The 19,219-nt window shown below is 40.5% G+C and overlaps 1 protein-coding gene across 4 annotated transcripts in view; it reads right to left on the bottom strand.

Moving 5' to 3' along the window:
• Window positions 1-19,219, bottom strand: part of UVRAG (UV radiation resistance associated) — a 352,369-nt gene that overhangs the window by 87,066 nt on the left and 246,084 nt on the right. For all 4 annotated transcript variants that reach the window (XM_066368977.1, XM_066368987.1, XM_066368997.1 and 1 more), the window contains one exon: window positions 1,729-1,807. In XM_066368977.1, coding sequence (XP_066225074.1) covers window positions 1,729-1,807 — 79 coding nt within the window. The remainder of the gene's footprint in view (window positions 1-1,728; window positions 1,808-19,219) is intronic.

Raw genomic sequence — 19,219 nt, 5'->3', positions numbered from 1 at the left:
GAACCTCTGAACTCTGATCAGAACTCAGTTCTCCTACATGAGGCCAATGTTACTATATCCTGATTCCCAGGCTCCTAGTATTCATGTCCTCTTTTTGACGCTGGTTGACTTCTAATTTACAGTATTTAGACTCCTTTATCTTTAATGCACTCTTAGTTCGGGCAGTTCTTCAACAGCTCTAAGCACTGCCTCCTCCATGGTATGACAACTGTGATCAGTAGTGTGAGCTTGGCAGCCTTGAAATTCAAGTCCTATTTCTCGGACTGAGATACTTCTCTGCCAGAAATAGAGGGGAGGAAAGATCAGTTGTGGGGAAAAGGCACAAGGAAAGATAAGTCACGGGCCAGAAACTGAGCGAGGTGCTGCCAGGAGGAAAGCACACGAGCTGAGCGGTGGCAACAATAAACGCAGCAGTGACTGAGAGGGCACGAGGGGAGGCTATAAAGCCAGTGATTCACTGAGGACTGCAAACGAGACATTTGAGCCAACAGCAGAAGATGAAAAAATCTTAATAAAAAACAAAGTAAAAAATAAAACATTAAACTGTTGTTGGATGAGGCGAAGAAAGGCAAAGATGACGCCATCTGGAGGAATAATTCTAGAGCTATCAGGAATAAAAAGGAAATTGTTTAGTGAAATATTTTTTTGAGATTTTATACTTATTGATTTTAAGGAGAGAGGAGAGAGAGGGGGACAGGGGAGCGCGAAGTATCTCACAGTTGCTTCACTTCAGTTGGTTGTTGATTGCTTGTCAAATGTGCCTTGACTGAGCAAGCCCAGAGTTTCAAACCGGCAACCTCAGCGTTCCAGGTCGATGTTCTATCCACTGCATCACCACAGAGCAGGCGGAAATTGTTTTGTGAATCTTTTGATTTGTATAGATAAAAGGCAATTTGGACTCATAAACACAATGATCATGCACCTTACTGTCTCTATAAAACAGAAAGGTCTGAGGATACAGTTGATAATGTCTTTAAATAACAGCCAAACCCTGGATGCTCATCCATGCGCTCTTCCAATTGGAAGGGTGTTCAAATAGAAACAAAACACTGAAGCTGATCTTCCTTTTCAAGTAGAAAATTTATAGAATGTCTACCTTTTGAAGCAGAGCCAAGCATTCTAAGGAAATGCTGCATATTTCTTTCAGGAAAATGCAAACCCAAGCAAGCATCTGTTAGTCTTTTCTACGACATGTGGAGAGATTATTTAAATGAGATATTAGCTGGTGTGATGTGGAGAGAACCACAAAAACCCATGATGGGCTGGAAGGACCATGTGCTTGGTCTTTTTTTTGGCTCTGGATAATAAAGTGAGAAGACCATTAAGGACTTGCCAAAGCCACTCAACTTCTAATCCATAAACAACTCTCAACACAAAGTGAGTCCCTCTAGAAGTGGCCTACGAGAATAACGCTGTGTGAGAAGAAAGCTATTTACTGATCAAGCTGCAGAGGCAAGAGTATAAAGCCCATACTCAAGTACAGTCAGCTAGCAAGTGACAACCCAGTAATGGGCTTCTGAGTTTAGCAGGAGGATTCCGATCTGTACCCCTTGCTTCTCTATAGTATTTATAATGGCACAGAATAAGACTGTGGCCACAGAAAAGAACTTTGCATTAATGATGTAACTGGTTAACTAAAAGTTAACTGTCATACTTATTTACAGAGTTAATCCAAGCAAGGGGGGGTGGATGTGGGAAATGGGAGAGGACTGAAAAGGAGTTACTTACCTGTGCTATATTTTTGTTCAGAAGATAGACACCATAATCAAATTGCAACTTCTCCCCTCCTTTTGGGTATAATGGAAACCTAAAAAAAGGTAACGTAGGATCAGAAGTTTTCCAAAACTTGAGTAAAACCACCTCAAAGTTGTTGACCAAGGTGGAAGTCTCTAGGATACAGCAAGAACATCTGACGACTTGGGAGTAAATTACTCAGTTAGTCATTGAAAGTTATATTTTAACATCTTCATTACATTAGTCCAATCAGAACAATGCAGCTTTGTTTCAAAAACAAAATTGAATAGGTGATGCCACAGAATTATACCAGAAAGTGATCCAACCCTGAGGCCACAATGTTTCGTATTTACATACCATAACTATGCCACCCTAAGATTAAGATCCTACAAAATTTTTTCTCTATTACCTTGGACCTGCCATCTCAAGTTCTACTAAATGGGAAAGAAAGATTAAAAAACAAAATAACAACAACAAAAAAAACCAGATGTGAGAGCAATATATATGATTTCTGTTTCGTTTAGGGTAACAACCAGTCAAATCAACAGCACCAACAGGAGTGAAAATTCATCAAAAATTAATTCATCTCTCCAGGGGTGACTATTTGGATGTTATGTCTCCAAGGCAATGTACTCATAACACAGAGCTTGTAAGACTTTCCATTTTAACCTGACTCACAGAAGCAACAAAAGCATGAGATCTGTGAATCTTTATAAAGATAATGAGTTATTTTAGAGAATAAGTTTCCCTCCTTATTTCCCTTTTCCTACTCCTGCATTATAAAAAAGAAAAGGATACAGTACAGCTACTTAGTCACATATTCCCATGATTTTAAGACCAAGCATACATTTTATCCTCTGAACCAGACTTTCCTATAAACAGATCAATCACAATTTACTGTTAAGAAGAAAACTCCAGTTTCCTTAGTTTTGCAATATACAATTATTCTTAAGAATAAAATTATCTTACTGAAATGAATGGTAGATGACAATAACTGAATATTCTTAATTTCAATTGCCTAAGGAAAAGATACATCCCATAAAGCCTGGAGGATACTGTTTTCCAGGGTAAATAGAAGGAAACAGAATTTAAAAGCCTTATATTAAATTCTTGAAAGTTGCTGATTACATAGTATGTCCAAAAGGTAACTCTGTTGTGCTGTAAATTTTCTGGCACTGGGGAGTGAGCAGGGTCATGAACTGTTTTCATTCTCTACAAAAGGAAGACCAAATGCTTCACACATCCATTAAGAAAATAGAGCTTTGGCCTGACCAGGCGGTGGCGCAGTGGATAGAGTGTGGTTAGACCCAGGTTAGAAACCCCGAGGTCACCAGCTTGAGCGCAGGCTCACCAGCTTAACACAGAGTCACTGGCTTGAGCCCAAGGTTGGCTTGAGCAAGGGGTCACTTGCTCTGCTGTAGTCCCCCCCCCCCCCCGTCAAGGCACATATGAGAAAGCAATGATTGAACTAGGGAGCTGCAACAAAGAATTCATGCTTCTCAACTCTCTCCCTTCCTATCTGTCCCTATGCCCCTCTGACTCTCTCTCTCTGTCAAAAAAAACCCCCAACATATATGTGGTTTGGTCCTAAATTGAAATACATAAAAATGACAGCAAAGCAAATTCAGGATAAGCAAAGTACAGCACCAGGCTTTCACAGGGTGTCTGAGAATCATTTAAATTTGTGTTGGGTAGCTTGCAAAGAAACCTAAGTAGAAGGACATAACAACACAGGGGCACTTTAGAAGAACCCTACTAGAGCCCAAAGGCTCTGTACTTTGTAGTTACTATTCTTTCTATAAACCATCACATATACACTACCTACACAGCTCCCCAAAACCAAAAATATCTCCATTTTCAAATTATAAATACAAAAACTGTTTCAAATGTTGGAAGAGTAAATTGAAATAAGCATGCATTCAAAACAAAGCCTCTAAATTACTGAAAAATGAATTTCACAACATTGACTTTATTACTTCACTGGGACTCTTTTTAAACAAAATGGTTTTATTGAATTTACTGGAGTGACGTTGGTTAACAAAATTATGCAGGTTTCAGGTGTACAGTTCTAATACATCATCTATATATTACATTGTGTGTTCACCACCACAAGTCAAGTCTCCTTCCATCACCATCTATTCTCCTTCTACCCTCCTCCACCTCCCCCCACTCCTCTTTTCCTCCTGCAATCCCCCCACACTGTTATCTGTTTCTGCAATCCCCCCACTGTTATCTGTCTCTGCAATCCCCCCACACTGTTATCTGTCTCTGCAATCCCCCCACACTGTTATCTGTCTCTGCAATCCCCCCACTGTTATCTGTCTCTGCAATTCCCCCACACTGTTATCTGTCTCTGCAATCCCCCCACACTGTTATCTGTCTCTGCAAGTCCATTTTCTTCTTTATATTCAATAGAAAGAACCACAAGGTGTGTACGTAACATTAAAACAAATCTACACTGAAAAAAACAAAAAGAAAAAAGAAAGCCTGACCAGGTGGTGGTGCAGTGGATAGAGTATCAGCCTGCGATGCAGAAGACCCAGGTTCAAAACTCTGAGGTGGCAGCTTGAGCGCAGGGTCACCAGCTTGAGCATGGGTCACTGGCTTGAGCATGGGATCATAGACACAACCCATGGTCACTGGCTTGAAGCCCAAGGTCGCTGGCTTGAGCAAGGGGTCACTGGTTTGGCTGGAGCGTTCCTCCCCCACCCGTCAAGGCACATATGAGAAAGCAATCAATGAAAAACTAATGCAACGAAGAATTGATGCCTCTCATCTCTCTACCTTCCTGTCTGTCTGTCCCTCCCTGTCTGTCTCTGTATAAAAAGTGATCAGAGCCAAAGGTTCAAATAGGGCAATTTTAAGACAGATCAAATATTAGGACAGAGCTCACATCTTAAATTGCTTTGAATTTTTTTTTTTTTATTCAGTGAGAGGAGAGGAGGCAGAGACAGACTCCCATATGCACCCCTACAGGGATCAACCGGCAAGCCGCTAGGGGGTGATGCTCTGACCATCTGGGGCATTGCTCCATTGCTCAGCAACCAAGCTCTTCTTAGTGCCTGAGGCAGAGGCCATGGTGCCATCCTCAACACACAGGGCCAACTTGCTCCAATCAAGCCATGGTCACAGGAAGGGAAGAGAGAGACAGAGAGAGAGAGAGGTAAAAGAGGGGGAGGGGGAGGACTGGAGAAGCAGATGGGAGCTTCTCTTGTGTGCCCTAATGGGGAATCGAACCAAGGACATCCACACAGGCCAATTCTCTACCATATGCCAACCAGCCAGGGTCTGCTTTGAAACTCTTGAAAGTGGTCATTTCAAGTTGACCAGCATATTTTATAATTATTACACATTCATCTTACTTTGCAAAAGTGTTGATTTGTAGATCTATTAAGCAATCTAGAAAAAGGAAGTATTTTTTAAATGGTAAAAATCTGTTACCATCACAACGTAAGATAAATCAAAAGCATATTAATTCAATATAGAGCATCACATTAGCAAACTGTAGATGATTTAGATAAGAACGTGGTCACCAAGTACACCCAGAAAAATGTCATTAGCACCACAAATAGGATTCATTAAAGGGAAATATTACATTAAATAACTGGAGGAAGAACTGTACATTTACTATTATTATACTCTTACAGAAAAGGCAATTAAAATTATCAATATTAACTTCTTTTTCAAATTAAACTATATTTCCACATTGTTTGAAAAATTCACTAATTCTACATGGTAAAAATTAATGAATTAAAAAGCAATAAATAGTTTCTGTGTGAAGATGATTTGGAGCTCTTTAGTAGATAGTTCGTTGAGTATAAATAAAAAATTAGGTCATGACTACCAAAAAACTAATATGATCCCAGTCTGTATTAAAAGGAACAAAGCCGATAACCAGGAAACTTAGTAGTACCAACTACTTTGTACTGGGTCAACTATACAGAGAGATCTATATTCAGGAAGCTAACAGATAAATAATTGGAACATTTCTTATAGGTTTTGTAATAATTTCATTTAACTATAAAACATATGCAGTGAAGTAGAGTGGTCCAGTGTTTCTGTTACTTAAAAGAAAATGCCTTGCCTTGGTCACCTACTTAGGGGAAGAGAAATTACCTCAGTACTAGGTGTTCAATCATAGATTTAGTATTATTTCTATTGCCTCTGAGTCCTTTACGAAAGAACAACCAGGATGATTAGAAGACCAGGAACAACAAAAATAGAAGACCACGAGCTACAGTTTTGAGAGAAATGATTGAAGGAATCATAAGTGTTTAGCCTGGAGTATAGAAGTCTCAGGGACAAGTAAAGAACTTTCAGAGAAAAATGGCTGATTTTTTCCTCCAAGCTTCAAGCAGGGAGACCAGTTAGTAGTAAAAATTACAGGAAAATTGATTACACCAGAGTTAGTTAAAATGCAGAAGATCTTGGGTAGAAGAAGCCAATTTGAGGCTGGTCACTAATGGATATAATTCAGAGGCTTTAATAGGCTAAATGGTGGTCCCCAAAAGATATGTCCATATCCTAATCCTTGGAACCTGTAGATGTGACTTACTTGAAAAAAGGGTCTGCAATTAAGTTAAGGCTTTTGAAATGAGCTCATCCTTGATCATCCAGGTGGGTCCTATACCCAGTAAGTACCCTTGAAGGGACACAGAGAAGAGAAGAAGATTATGTGAAGCCGGAGGCAGAGGTTAGAGTAACACAGCCACAGCCAAGGGATGCCTGGAGCCACAGCGGCTGGAAAGGGCAAGGCAAGTTTCTCCTCTTATGCCTCTGGAGGGGGAGTGGCCCTGCCGACACCTTCATTTCAGACTTCTGGTCTCCAGAACCATGAAAGAATAAACTGCTGCTATTTTTTTATTTTATTTTATTTTTTACAGAGGCAGAGATAGACAGGGACAGATAGACAGGAACAGAGAGAGATGAGGAGCATCAATCATCAGTTTCTCGTTGCGCGTTGCGACTCCTTAGTTGTTCATTGATTGCTTTCTCACACGTGCCTTGACCGCGGGCCTTCAGCAGACCGAGTAACCCCCTGCTGGAGCCAGCGACCTTGGGTCCAAGCTGGCGAGCTCTTTGCTCAAGCCAGATGAGCCCGCGTGCGACCTCGGGGTCTCGAACCTGGGTACTTCCGCATCCCAGTCTGACGCTCTATCCACTGCGCCACCGCCTGGTTAGGCAAACTGCTGCTGTTTTAAGCCACCAAGTCCATAGGAACTTGTTACGGCAGCCCTAGAACTAACATGGCGGAACCAAACACTGGATGATCCATTGGACTAGATGAGGCATTATATCTCCTCCACTGCCAAGATTCTGTAATTCTGGATATGAAAAACTAAGTATACTGAGTGTAGCTTCAACTTTTCTTCAGGAACCAAGAAAATATGACAGGACAATAATGTCAAAGAGTCAGCATGAGAGGCATCAGCTAAGGCTGGAAACTGGCCTACTGAAGTAAATGGCATGTGAGAAAAAGAGTCACAGTCTTGATGTAAATCATTTTCTAAAAAAAAATTTTAGTGTTTATGTATGTGTGTGTATACGTGTATATAAATATATTCCAATTATTGTGTGTGTGTGCATATGTGTGTATACATGAAAAAACATCTCACCTGACCAGATGGTGGCACAGTGGATAGAGCGTTGGACTGGGATGCGGAGGACCTAGGTTCGAGACCCCCAAGGTCACCAGCTTGAGCGTGGGCTCATCTGGTTTGAGCAAAGCTCATCAGCTTGGACCCAAGGTCGCTGGCTTGAGCAAGGGGTTACTTGGTCTGCTATAGGCTCCCAGTCAAGGCACATATGAGAAAGCCATCAATGAACAACTAAGGTGTTGCAACAAAAAACTAATGATTGATGCTTCTCATCTCTCTCCATTCCTGTCTATCTGTCCCTATCTACCCCTCTCTCTGACTCTCTTTCTGTCTCTGTAAAAACAAACAAACAAACAAACAAAAAAAAACATGTCTCAGTTTGGGGGAAAAATTGTAAAAGAAACATCTTAGAACACTTTTTAAAAAGATATTGGCACCTGACCAGGCGGTAGTGCAGTGGATAGAGCGTCGAACTGGGATGCAGAGGATCCAGGTTCGAGACCCTGAGGTCGCCAGCTTGAGCGCGGGCTCATCTGGTTTGAGCAAAAGCCCACCAGCTTGAACCCAAGGTTGCTGGCTCCAGCAAGGGGTTGCTCAGTCTGCTGAAGGCCCGGTCAAGGCACATATGAGAAAGCAATCAATGAACAACTAAGGTGTTGCAACGCGCAATGAAAAACTAATGATTGATGCTTCTCATCTCTCTCTGTTCCTGTCTGTCCTTGTCTATCCCTCTCTCTGACTCACTCTCTGTCTCTGTAAAAAAAAAAAAAAAAAAAGATATTGGCCCTGATCGGTTGGCTCAGCAGTAGAGCGTCACCTGGCATGTGGAAATCCCAGGTTCAATTCCCGGCCAGGGCACATAGGAGAAGCGCCCATCTGCTTCTCCACCCTTCCCCCCCTCACCTTTCTCTTTATCCCCTCCCACAGCCAAGGCTTCACTGGAGCAAAGCTGGCCCAGGCGCTGAGGAATTGTTCTGGTTGCAAAGGTGCAATGCTCCAGATGGGCAGAGCATTGCCCCCTAGTGGGCATGCCGGGTGGATCCTGGTTGGGCACATACTGTCTGCCTCCCCATTTCTCACTTCAGAAAAATACAAGAAAAAAAGATATAATTATTTTAAGTATTACCTTTTCTTTCCCAATCTAGCTATTTTACAAAGGACTACATATTGGTGACAGTTTCTCGCCTTTACCTTCAAAGCCCCACATCCAGGTCTGGTTCTTTGAGGGCTCAACAGGGAATGAAGATATAACTTTGGTTAATTTAAAATTTTTATTATGTATATTAAGATTATTTCTGCCCATAATAGTAGAAAAAAGTGATAATACATAGTATTATATGTTCTGAGGTCACAAGTTTTCCTTCAAACTCAACATGCTCTCCTGTCCAGATTAGTCACCCACCACAATTTATCAGCTACTTAGGCTTAGAGTGACATTCCGTGTCACCCGCCTTCTTTGCCTTTTACATACACAGTGATTCACCTAGTCAACAAATTCTGTTTCCTGTGAAACAGTCTTATCTCTTATTCCCACCACCACTCTGGAAAATTCTTTGTTGTTTTGTGCATTGTAGGATGTTCAACAGCATTCCTGGCCTCTACTTATTAGAAACCAGTATTATTATTTAAGACTTTTTTTTATCATGTCACTTCTCAGTCCTGCTTCCTAATCAGTCACTGTCTTAAATTTTAACTCTGCTGCCTACCTTTCAAGGCCTAACTTATCAGACCTGTCTGCTTGATTTATCTGCAACCTTATCATGCTCAAGAGGTCTCCTCACTGTCTCATGAATACACCCGGTTCACCTCTCTCTGCCTTTGCTCACTTCCTGGAAATGCCTATTTCCCTTCCTTTCCACCTGGCAGAGTAGAAGACACCACATTTCACTTCATCCTGTCTAAAGAAAAAGGGACTCTCATATTTTCCTACTAAGTTGTATATCGCTAAAGCTTTATCTACAACGCACTGCAAGTTGATGATAATGTATGAAACCAGAAGGCAGGCCACAAGCATACAAGACGGAAAATTGCTGGAGCAGAGTGAGGGAAAAAGAGGTAAAGTCAGTGAGGTAACAGGTCCAGATCGTGCAGGGCCTCAAAGGTCACAGCAAGAAATTTGGATTTTGCTCTGAAAGATAGGGGAAGCTCTGGAGGATTCTGAAAAGAAGAAAGACATGGATGTTTCGGTTACTTTGTAAGAATTGCAGGGGAACAAAAAAAAAAGAGGCTACTGCTTGGTAGAGACTGCAGAAAAAAAGGAACCCTCATTCACTTTTGGTGGGAATGCAAATTAGTATAACCATTATGGAAGAAAGTATGGTGGGTCCTCAAAAAATTAAGAATAGAACTACCATATGACCCAGCATTCCCCCTACTGGGTATCTACCCTTAAAACTCAAAAACATTGGTACGTAAAGACACGTGTAGCCCCATGTTCATCGCAGCATTAATCACAGTGGCCAAGACATGGAAACAACCGAACTGCCTTTCAATAGAGGACTGGATAAAGAAGATGTGGTACATATATACAATGGAATACTACTCAGCCATAAGAAATGATGACAGAGTACCATTTATGACAACATGGATGGGCCTTGATAACATTATGCTGAGTGAAATAAGTAAATCAAAAAAAGCTAAAAACTGTATGATTCCATACATAGGTGGGACACAACATTGAGACTCATGAACATAGATAAGATACAGTGGTTACCAGGGGGAAGGAAAAGGAGGCGAGGGGGGAGGGGCATAAAGAGAAACAAATATAAAGTGACGGATGATTTGACTTTGGATGATGGGTATACAATATAATTGACTGTCTAAATGATGTGGAGATGTTTTCTCTAAGTCTATGTATTCTAGTAGACCATTGTCACCTTGTTCAATTTAACTGTCTAAATAAAAATAAATAAATAGGTTACTGCAAAAACCCAGGCAAGAGAAGAGGGTGTTTTAAACTAGGATGGCAGCTGTGAAGTGGTTGAATTCTCACATTTTGAAGATAGAGCCAACATGATTTGTTGACAGATCTCATTTGAGGTATGAGAGGCAGAGGAGTCAAGGATAACTTCAGAGATTTTTGGCCTAAGCAACTGACAGAATGGAGCTGTTATCTAACTTTGATAAAGTACAGATGACATTAGAATAGAGAGCTAGGGGCTGGGGTATGGAACACAGTATAAGAGCTCAGTGCTAAAAAAAATTAGGCTGGAGAGGTCAGCAGGGACCAACTGTGCAAGGGCTTGTACACCAGAGACATCTATCTAGAATATATCCTTAAGGACGAGAGGAGAATTAAAGATTTGTTAAGCATGGGAGTGCCAGGATTGGGGTTTCTTTCTTAAAGACTACTCTTACTACCATGTAATAAATAAAAAGGAACAAGACCTGGTTAGAAGGGCTGTTTCAATGGTCCAGGCTAGAATAGTGATGGTTTTGATTAGGATTCCAGCAAAGAAGAGGAACACAAATATATGAATAGATCTGAATTATAATTTGTGGGTAGAAGTGAAAGGACTGTGAAATACTTTGGTTCTGACAGTGGTAAAGAGGGAAGAGTCAAAGATGACTCTGCGGTTCTTGATTGAGTGGCTAGGCAGTGGTAGTGTCTATGAACTGAGATAGGGAACACCAGGGGAGCAGCAGGCATATATATCATATACATATATAACATATATAACATGTTATAGAAAATCTTATATGTAAAGTTAGTAGGGAAAATTGGGGTAAAAGTATAAACTAAAGAATTATAAAAATTTAAAAGGAAGTTGAAGGCATCGGTATTAATGCAGTGGGCTTAAAGAAATCAGAGAGAAGAGGGCTCTTTCAGAGCATTGAGAGTATCAACAAGGGATGGGGAAATGAAAAGGAGCCTGAAAATGACTAGTGAGACAGATTTGAGGAAAACCAGTGTCTCTCCAGAAAAGCTCAGAGAACAGTGTTAATTTAAGAAGGAAGATATCATCAGTAGTCAAAAGCTGCTGACAAGTCAAGTAAAACAGACATGAAGGCATGTCTATTGGCTGTAATTACATGAGTTCATCGGTAGGTAGCTTTGGTAATATGGTAAACACAAGTTTAAATGGAGTGGGAGATGAAGGAAGGCTGGTGTGAGTTCAGCAGTGACCGGAAGTGAGGCAATGGAGATGGTGAGAAGTCTGGCACAGAGAGGAGCAAGCTCAGTAAGTGCAGGGACACGGTGAAGCACAGCACAAAGAATGTCTGAGAAGGTGAGAGGGTACGGGCTCTACACCCTACAGGTGAGAGTGCAGGAGAAGGACTTGCCTTAGATGGCACATAGGATAACTCCCCCAATATAACAGGAAGGATGAAAGAAAATGAGCAGCATGGATACAATTTATTCATTCACCTAATTTTCACTACGTGCCAGGGATAGTGCTAGGTGGCAGAAATAAAAAGAATGGGCAAACACAGATAACAGAGCTTGGAGTCCAGCGGAGTAAACAGTACTTACACAATCACACTAACATGTATACTTTATATAGCTCTGAAGGAAAGGAGCACTACTCCAGAAGAGGCAGACAGAAGACAGAGTCAAGGAAGACTTCTGAGAGAAAGTGACACTTTGGCTGACCTGAGATGGGTAGGAGCTGAGGAAAGGAATGCTCCAATGGAAGAAGGCAGCACATGTACAGGCCTCAGGGCAGGAGGAAGCACACTGCCTCAGGATGGGAAGAAGAACAGTAGAGTCAGCCTGAGGAGACCCCGGAGAAGAGGTGAAGCTGACAGAAAGGTAGATTAGGCAGGGCCTTCTGGATCGTGTCAGATCCTACTCTGGTATTTTTCCAAAAAGAAAGAGGAATGACTTTAAACAAAGGTATAACTTGCTCAGATTTGAATTTGATACCTTCTTTAAAAAAAAAAAAAAAGATTTTATTTACTGACTTTAGAGAGAGGAAGAGAAAGAAAGTGGAGGAGGAGCAGGAAGCATCAACCCATAGTAGTTGCTTCTCATATGTGCCTTGATCAGGCTTCCGGGCAAGCCTGGGGTTTCAAACTGCCAACCAAAGCATCCCAGGTCGACAGCTTTATCCATTGTGTCACCACAGGTCAGGTGATATCTTTCTTCATTTTCTTTTCTTTTTTTTTTTTACAGAGAGAGAGAGAGGGATAGACAGACACAGACAGACAGGAATGGAGAGAGATGAGAAGCATCAATCATCAGTTTTTCGTTGCGACACCTTAGTTGTTCATTGATTGCTTTCTCATATGTGCCTTGACTGTGGGCCTTCAGCAGACCGAGTAACCCCCTGCTCAAGCTAGCAACCTTGGGTCCAAGCTGGTGAGCTTTGCTCAAACCAGATGAACCCGTGCTCAAGCTGGCAACCTCGGGGTCTCGAACCTGGGTCCTCGGATTCCCAGTTCAATGCTCTATCCACTGCGCCACTGCCTGGTCAGGCTTCATTTCTTTTTTTAAAGATTTTATGTATTCATTTTAGAGAAGAGAGGGGGGGGGGAACAGGAATCATCAACTCCCATATGTGCCTTAATCAGACAAGCCCAGGGTTTTGAACCAGCAACCTCAGCATTCCAGGTGAACACTTTATCCACTGTGCCACCACAGGTCGGGCGATACCTTCCTTCTTAAATTAACCATTTCTCTTTCAACTTTCTTGACAATGATAGATTTGCATTTTAAAAATTATGCTGATTACAGTGGAGAATAGTTTAGAGAAGGTGAGACCAGCTGGTTGCAGTATTCTAGATGAGAGATTATGGCAGCATGGACTAAGGTGATGGTATCGGGAAAAAGGAGACTAATTTGGAAGACTTTTAGGAGATAAAATCGTAAGATTTGGTTATGAATTGGAAGTGAAAGGTGATGGAGAGGAGGGATCATGGATAACAATGTTTTGTTTTGCTCAAGTAGATGGAGGGTTATCGAATGGTAGAACAACTTGAACAAATAAAAGTAATAATGGTGCTGAGAACTACTGAGTGTCCAGATGTGGTTATTAATCATGAGTTTATAATGATACTATTGTGTGACATTTGCTTGGGTGCAGCAAGTATAAAGAAAATGGAGAGCAGGGTTATAAGGATAACAAAGTCACAGTGGGCAAGACAAAGGTATAACAAAAATAATGGGCCATAAAATCTATCTAGATAAAGGGGCTAGGGTCTGAAGGTCACCAAGAGGAACAACGAACAAATGGCTGAACAAACAAGTTGAAGGAAAAAGATCATCACCAGAGAGTAAGACAGCTGCATCAGATTTTGGATGTGGACTGAAATGATGACATGATTCAGAGTGTAACCATGGGAGTAAATAAAAACGATGGAATGCAAGAGGTCACTGGTGTCAAAGATCAAGGAAAGTAGAGGCCAGGGTATTGAACTAATCACCCACTTGTGTGTTAATAATAAGATTTTAAGTAGATAGAAAGACTTTGTCTTTTCTGTATTGTTTCTCTGTTGCCAAAATACATGATGAGAAAGGGGTTCTACTGGAGTGATTGGTAGGTGAAAGAATGGTATAGTCGAAAGGCATATGTCTCAAAAGAACAGGGTTTTTGTATGTTTGTTTTACTAACAGAGCAGAGTCTGGAAAAAGCAACAAGGAACAAGAAAACCACAAACCTCAACTCCTGAATCTGAACACCTAACATGTAAGAAAATTAACAGCTTCAAAAGGCAAAGTTTCAGGAGAAACGGGGTCCTCAAAGAAAATTCAAGTTCAGATTAGACACGAGATAGGCTGGATTCTCTGAGAAGAGCTAAAAGATTCTATGCAGCAAAAGAAACTGACAACAAAACAAATAGGCAGCCAACTAAATGGGAGATGAACAACAGCTCCAATAGGGGTTAATATCCAAAATATACAAAGACCTCACAGAGCTCAGCAACAAACAAGCAAACAATACAATTAAAAAATGGGAAGAGGACCTGAACAGACACTTCTTCCAAGAGGACATACAGACATCCAAAAGATATATGAAAAGATGCTCATCTACACTAGCTATTTGATAAATGCAAATCAAAACTACAATGAGATACCACTTCACACTGTTAGCTTGGCTATTATCAACAAGATAGGTAATAACAAGTGTTGGAGAGACTGTGGAGAAAAAGGAACCCTCATTCACTGCTGGTGGGAATGCAAATTATTATAACCATTATGGAAGAAAGTATGGTGGGTCCTAAAAAAATTAAGAACAGAACTACGATATGACCCAGCAATCCCACTACTGGGTATCTACCCCAAAATCTTGAATATATTGTTATGTAAAGACACATACACCCCCATGTTCATCACAGCATTACTCACAGTGGCCAAGACATGGGAACAAACAAAGTGTCCCTCGATAGAGGATTGGATAAAGAAGATGTGGTACATATATACAATGGAATACTACTCAGCCATAAGAAATGATGACCTATTGCCATTTATGACAACATGGCTGGACCTTGAGAACGTTATACTGAGTGAAATAAGTAAATCAGAAAAAGCTAAGAACTGGCCCTGGCCGGTTGGCTCAGTGGTAGAGCGTCGGCCTGGCATGCAGAAGTCCCGGGTTCGATTCTCGGCCAGGGCACACAGGAGAAGCGCCCATCTGCTTCTTCACCCCTCCCCCTCTCCTTCCTCTCTGTCTCTCTCTTCCCCTCCCGCAGCGAGGCTCCATTGGAGCAAAGATGGCCCGGGCACTGGGGATGGCTCCTTGGCCTCTGCCCCAGGCGCTGGAGTGGCTCTGGTCGCAACGGAGCGACACCCCGGAGGGGCAGAGTGTCGCCCCCTGGTGGGCGTGCTGGGTGGATCCCGGTCGGGCACATGCAGGAGTCTGTCTCACTGTCTCTCCTCGTTTCCAGCTTCAGAAAAAAAAAGAAGAAAAAGCTAAGAACTATATGATTTCACACATAGGTGGGATATAAAACTGAGACTCATGGACATAGATAAAAGTGAAGTGGTTTCCAGGGGGAGGGGGATATATGGGAGGAGAATGGGGAAAAAAGGTGTAAAGAGGGACAAACATAAGGTGATGGAAAATGACTTGACTTTATGTGATGGGTATACAACATAATCAACAGTTCAAATTATAAAGAAATGTTTCCCTGAAACCTATGTACTCTTACTGATCGATGTCCCTTTGTTAAATTTAATTTCCTATATAACAATTTTTTAAAAAGCTATAGGGGAGTTATTGATTATACAGATGTACTGTCAGGGGACCCAGCTAACAGACTGGAGGTCTGGGTCAGGATCAAGAGAGTAGACGGTATTTTGGACATGATAAAGATAATTATAGAAGTTTTTGAGGTACTTTAGTGAAAGGTTTCTGTATTCCCATCTGAAACTTCTATTTTTTCTATAAAGTCACAAATGAGGTGATTTATCAAGAATACAAGTTTTCCCTTTCATTTGGGGGTTGAGGGAAAAAAAGAGAAGGTTTGAGATAGTCATGTAGCAGAAGAACCAGGTATTCTAGGATGTATCAGTCCAACTGCAATAGAGGACTATAAATTTACAGTGCTATCAATCGTTCTGTTTGATTTTTTTTCCAGTAGATAAGTGGGTTAGACGTAATAATGATGGAATAAAGGAATTGAACAAAAAAAAAATAAAAAAAGAGAAAAAACCCTCATGGACACAGACAACAATGTGGTGACTGCTGGGGGCAAGGGGGCTGAGAGAGGTGGAGGAAGGGAGAGGGAGATATATGGAAACAGACAGACTTGACTTGGAGTGGTGATCACATACAGTTTACAAATGATGTGAAGTGGAACCATGTACCTGTAAACTGTTTAATATTGTTAACCAGTGTCACCCCAAAAAACTCAATGAAAGGAAAAAAAGGATAAGGGTATTTAGAACATTGACATGAGATAGCTGGCAAGTGTGGAGCTATGAGGGTGGAGGAGCCACGACAGTGGCCTAAGGGCAGGATGATGGTGGCAGTCTATATGGGGTACATTATCTGTAGAGATTATTTCTTTTAAATCTTTTGATTAAAACTTCATCATTTTTTATTATCACTGTGAAATAACAAGCCTATATAATGCCAGTGATAAAATATTCCTCCCAGAAAAAAAATATTGTTGGTCTAAGTTCTAAACAATTGCTGCTCTGTTTAATTTCAACATACATGGAAGCTTCAAATTAGTATGTTTTCTTATGCATACTCTAATAAACATTGTATCTACACAAAGTTCATTTACGGAGCTCCAGTTATACAGTCAGTCCAACAAAGTGGTCTCAATAACACACTTCAGTTTCTACTAAGTTTCGAATGGTTTGGACTCTTCTAAGCTGGCTTTGGGCACAGTGTGTGTCTCTAAACTGTCCAGTGCTACAAATTCCTGTGTTTAAGCAGTCAATTCAAAACAAGCAATAATGGCAATGTGCGATTTTACTTTTTGAGTTAACTTCTTTTCTGCTATAGAGTTTTAGATAAGGTTATTCAGATACAAAAATATTTGGAATCAGCCTTGAACAAGGTCCAGTGAAATACAAACCTTTAAAATTGTTCCTTATAGATGAGCACACAGAAACTGTGTTCAATAAAAAAGTAATATATACATATTTTTTCAATAAGATAAATTTTTTTCCCCCTGAAGTAAGAAGTGGGGAGGCAGAGAGACAAACTCCCACATGTGCCCACCTGGGATCCACCCAGCATGCCCACTAGGGGGCGATGCTCTGCCCATCTGGGGAGTTGCTCCCTTGCAACCTGAGCCATCCCAGTGCCTGAGGTGGACACCATGGAGCATCCTCAGCGCCCGGGCCAACTTTGCTCCAGTGGAGCCTTGGCTGCAGGAGGAAAAGAGAGAGAGAGAAAAAAAAAAGAGAGGGGGAAGGGTGGAGAAGCAGATGGGTGCTTCTCTTGTGTGTCCTGGCCGGGAATCAAACCAAGGACTTCCATACACTGGACTGACATTCTACCACTGAGCCAACCGGCCAGGGCACTTTTCTTTCTTTCTTTTTTTTTTTTTTTTGGTAATTATTATTTGTTTCATTTTATGATCATTACTGAAAATAATTTTACCAGATTGAGAAAAAGTGTTAAAAATAATACACTCAAAGAACCAGAAATACTAGGAACATGTCACTGAGAAATGATTCTGAATAGACACTGGAAATCATAGAGGATACTACCTGCTCTAGACCAGAGGTCTGGGAGGTTAAGAGAAGGAACAGTATCCACTTGAGAAGGCTCCAGGGTCAGTACTACTGTCAGTCAAGCTGTTATCTTCTGTATCTCTAGTTGTATATTGCAGTTGTTGACCATAGGTATATATAGAGCTATGTAGTAAAGAGATTGAGGATGTGTACATTATAATCATTAAAGAAGGATTTCACAAAGAACAGAGACAGATCTAGGAGGAAAGAGATGAGATAATAGACCAGAGAAGAAACAGCAAACAAAAAATAACAATGTGGAAATAATTCATGGGGAGAGGGTGATAGAAGTTTTTATAGGAGAATGAAAAGAAGAGTAAATCCCCCCCTTTGGGAGAAGAAAAGAGAGAGAATATATAATAGGAGATTATATATGCCAGCCAAAAGAAATTAAATTTGAGATGATAGGTAACAAGATGCCATCACATGTTTTCAAAGGAGAAATCATGTAATGAAAAGATTTACATCAGATTATTCTCTTTGCCAATATTAAATATAGTTCTTTAGACAGGGCTATACTAAAAAGGGAATGGAATTTCAAGGAAATAAAATTCCAAATAATTTCAGCAAAAAAGTTAAAAATAATTCCCATTTTTTTAACTTGGTAAGTTGCAGGGTTGTGGAAATTGTTAAAGAATTCAATATCAATTTCCTTGTAGAACCTTCTAGTTTTTCCATACCCTTTTGGTAACTGTTAAAAAATAGTCTACAGGCTAATTTCAATGAACAGAGCAAAATCAAAGGATGGAAACCATGTCTTTTTAATATTCAATTTTGTTAAATAAAAATTCTGCCAAGTCAGAATCACATTCCACAACATTAACAGCCATCCTGTATTTGCCCAGGTTTAACGGCACCTGTTTCCCACAAAAACCTGTAAATGCTAAAACTAAAACAAACCAAAAAACCTACAATTAAGCATGCAAGGTGCATAAAGCTATCATACTTGGTAAAGTCAGCAGATGTTTCCATCTGGAACATGGATTTGGAGGTAAACCATTCACCATTCTAAATTTCCAAAGACAACTTCACAATGTGTGCATATAATATATATTTGCTTAAATATATCAGTGTACCTAATATCTCCTGTAAATCACTTCCTTATCAATGTTGAGAACATAATAGGTTCTCAGTCCTTTATAAAAAATTATTCATTTAATTATAATACCAATCTCTGAGGGTAGAGGAAGAGAAGGGTGGAAAGGAGATTTATGTATAATAAGGCTTTGAGGTGAGAGAGGCATATGCTCAGACCTCAGCTTTGCTACTTACTTGTAATGTAACTGATGTATCCCTGTTTCCACATCTCTAAAATGGGTTTAATAATACCAATCTTTCAGGATTGCTGTGAAAGCTAAATCAAGCAAACAGTTAAAATAAGAAATCTAAGACCCAGCACAGTTACAAGAATACAGTGGCATTCAATTGCTAACATCACTATGCCTTATTTCGTCCCTCTCCTCTCCCACACCCATCTTTAAGAGCCACAAAGAGAGAAACCATTTTTTATTCATTTTGCTGCCTCCTGAAATTACAAAGTGTTTTTATGTACCTGGCACTTTCTACTCTATATTTTAGTTGTCTATACAAATATCTTATTTCCTCCATTAGAATGTAACAAACACCTCCTTGAGGACATGGGGGTTAAGTGCAGTCTTATCCACAGTAGGTACTCAACAAATATCTGCAAATAAATGAATAAAGAATAGATTGAAAAATTAATTTAATATTGAACTGAATAAATATCTAAGTG

The sequence above is a fragment of the Saccopteryx leptura genome, chromosome 1 (genome assembly GCF_036850995.1).
Source record: "Saccopteryx leptura isolate mSacLep1 chromosome 1, mSacLep1_pri_phased_curated, whole genome shotgun sequence".
In the NCBI taxonomy this organism is placed as follows: Eukaryota; Metazoa; Chordata; class Mammalia; order Chiroptera; family Emballonuridae; genus Saccopteryx; species Saccopteryx leptura.
The sequence above is the reverse complement of the archived record's forward strand: the minus strand, read 5'-3'. Positions and strand labels throughout refer to the sequence as shown.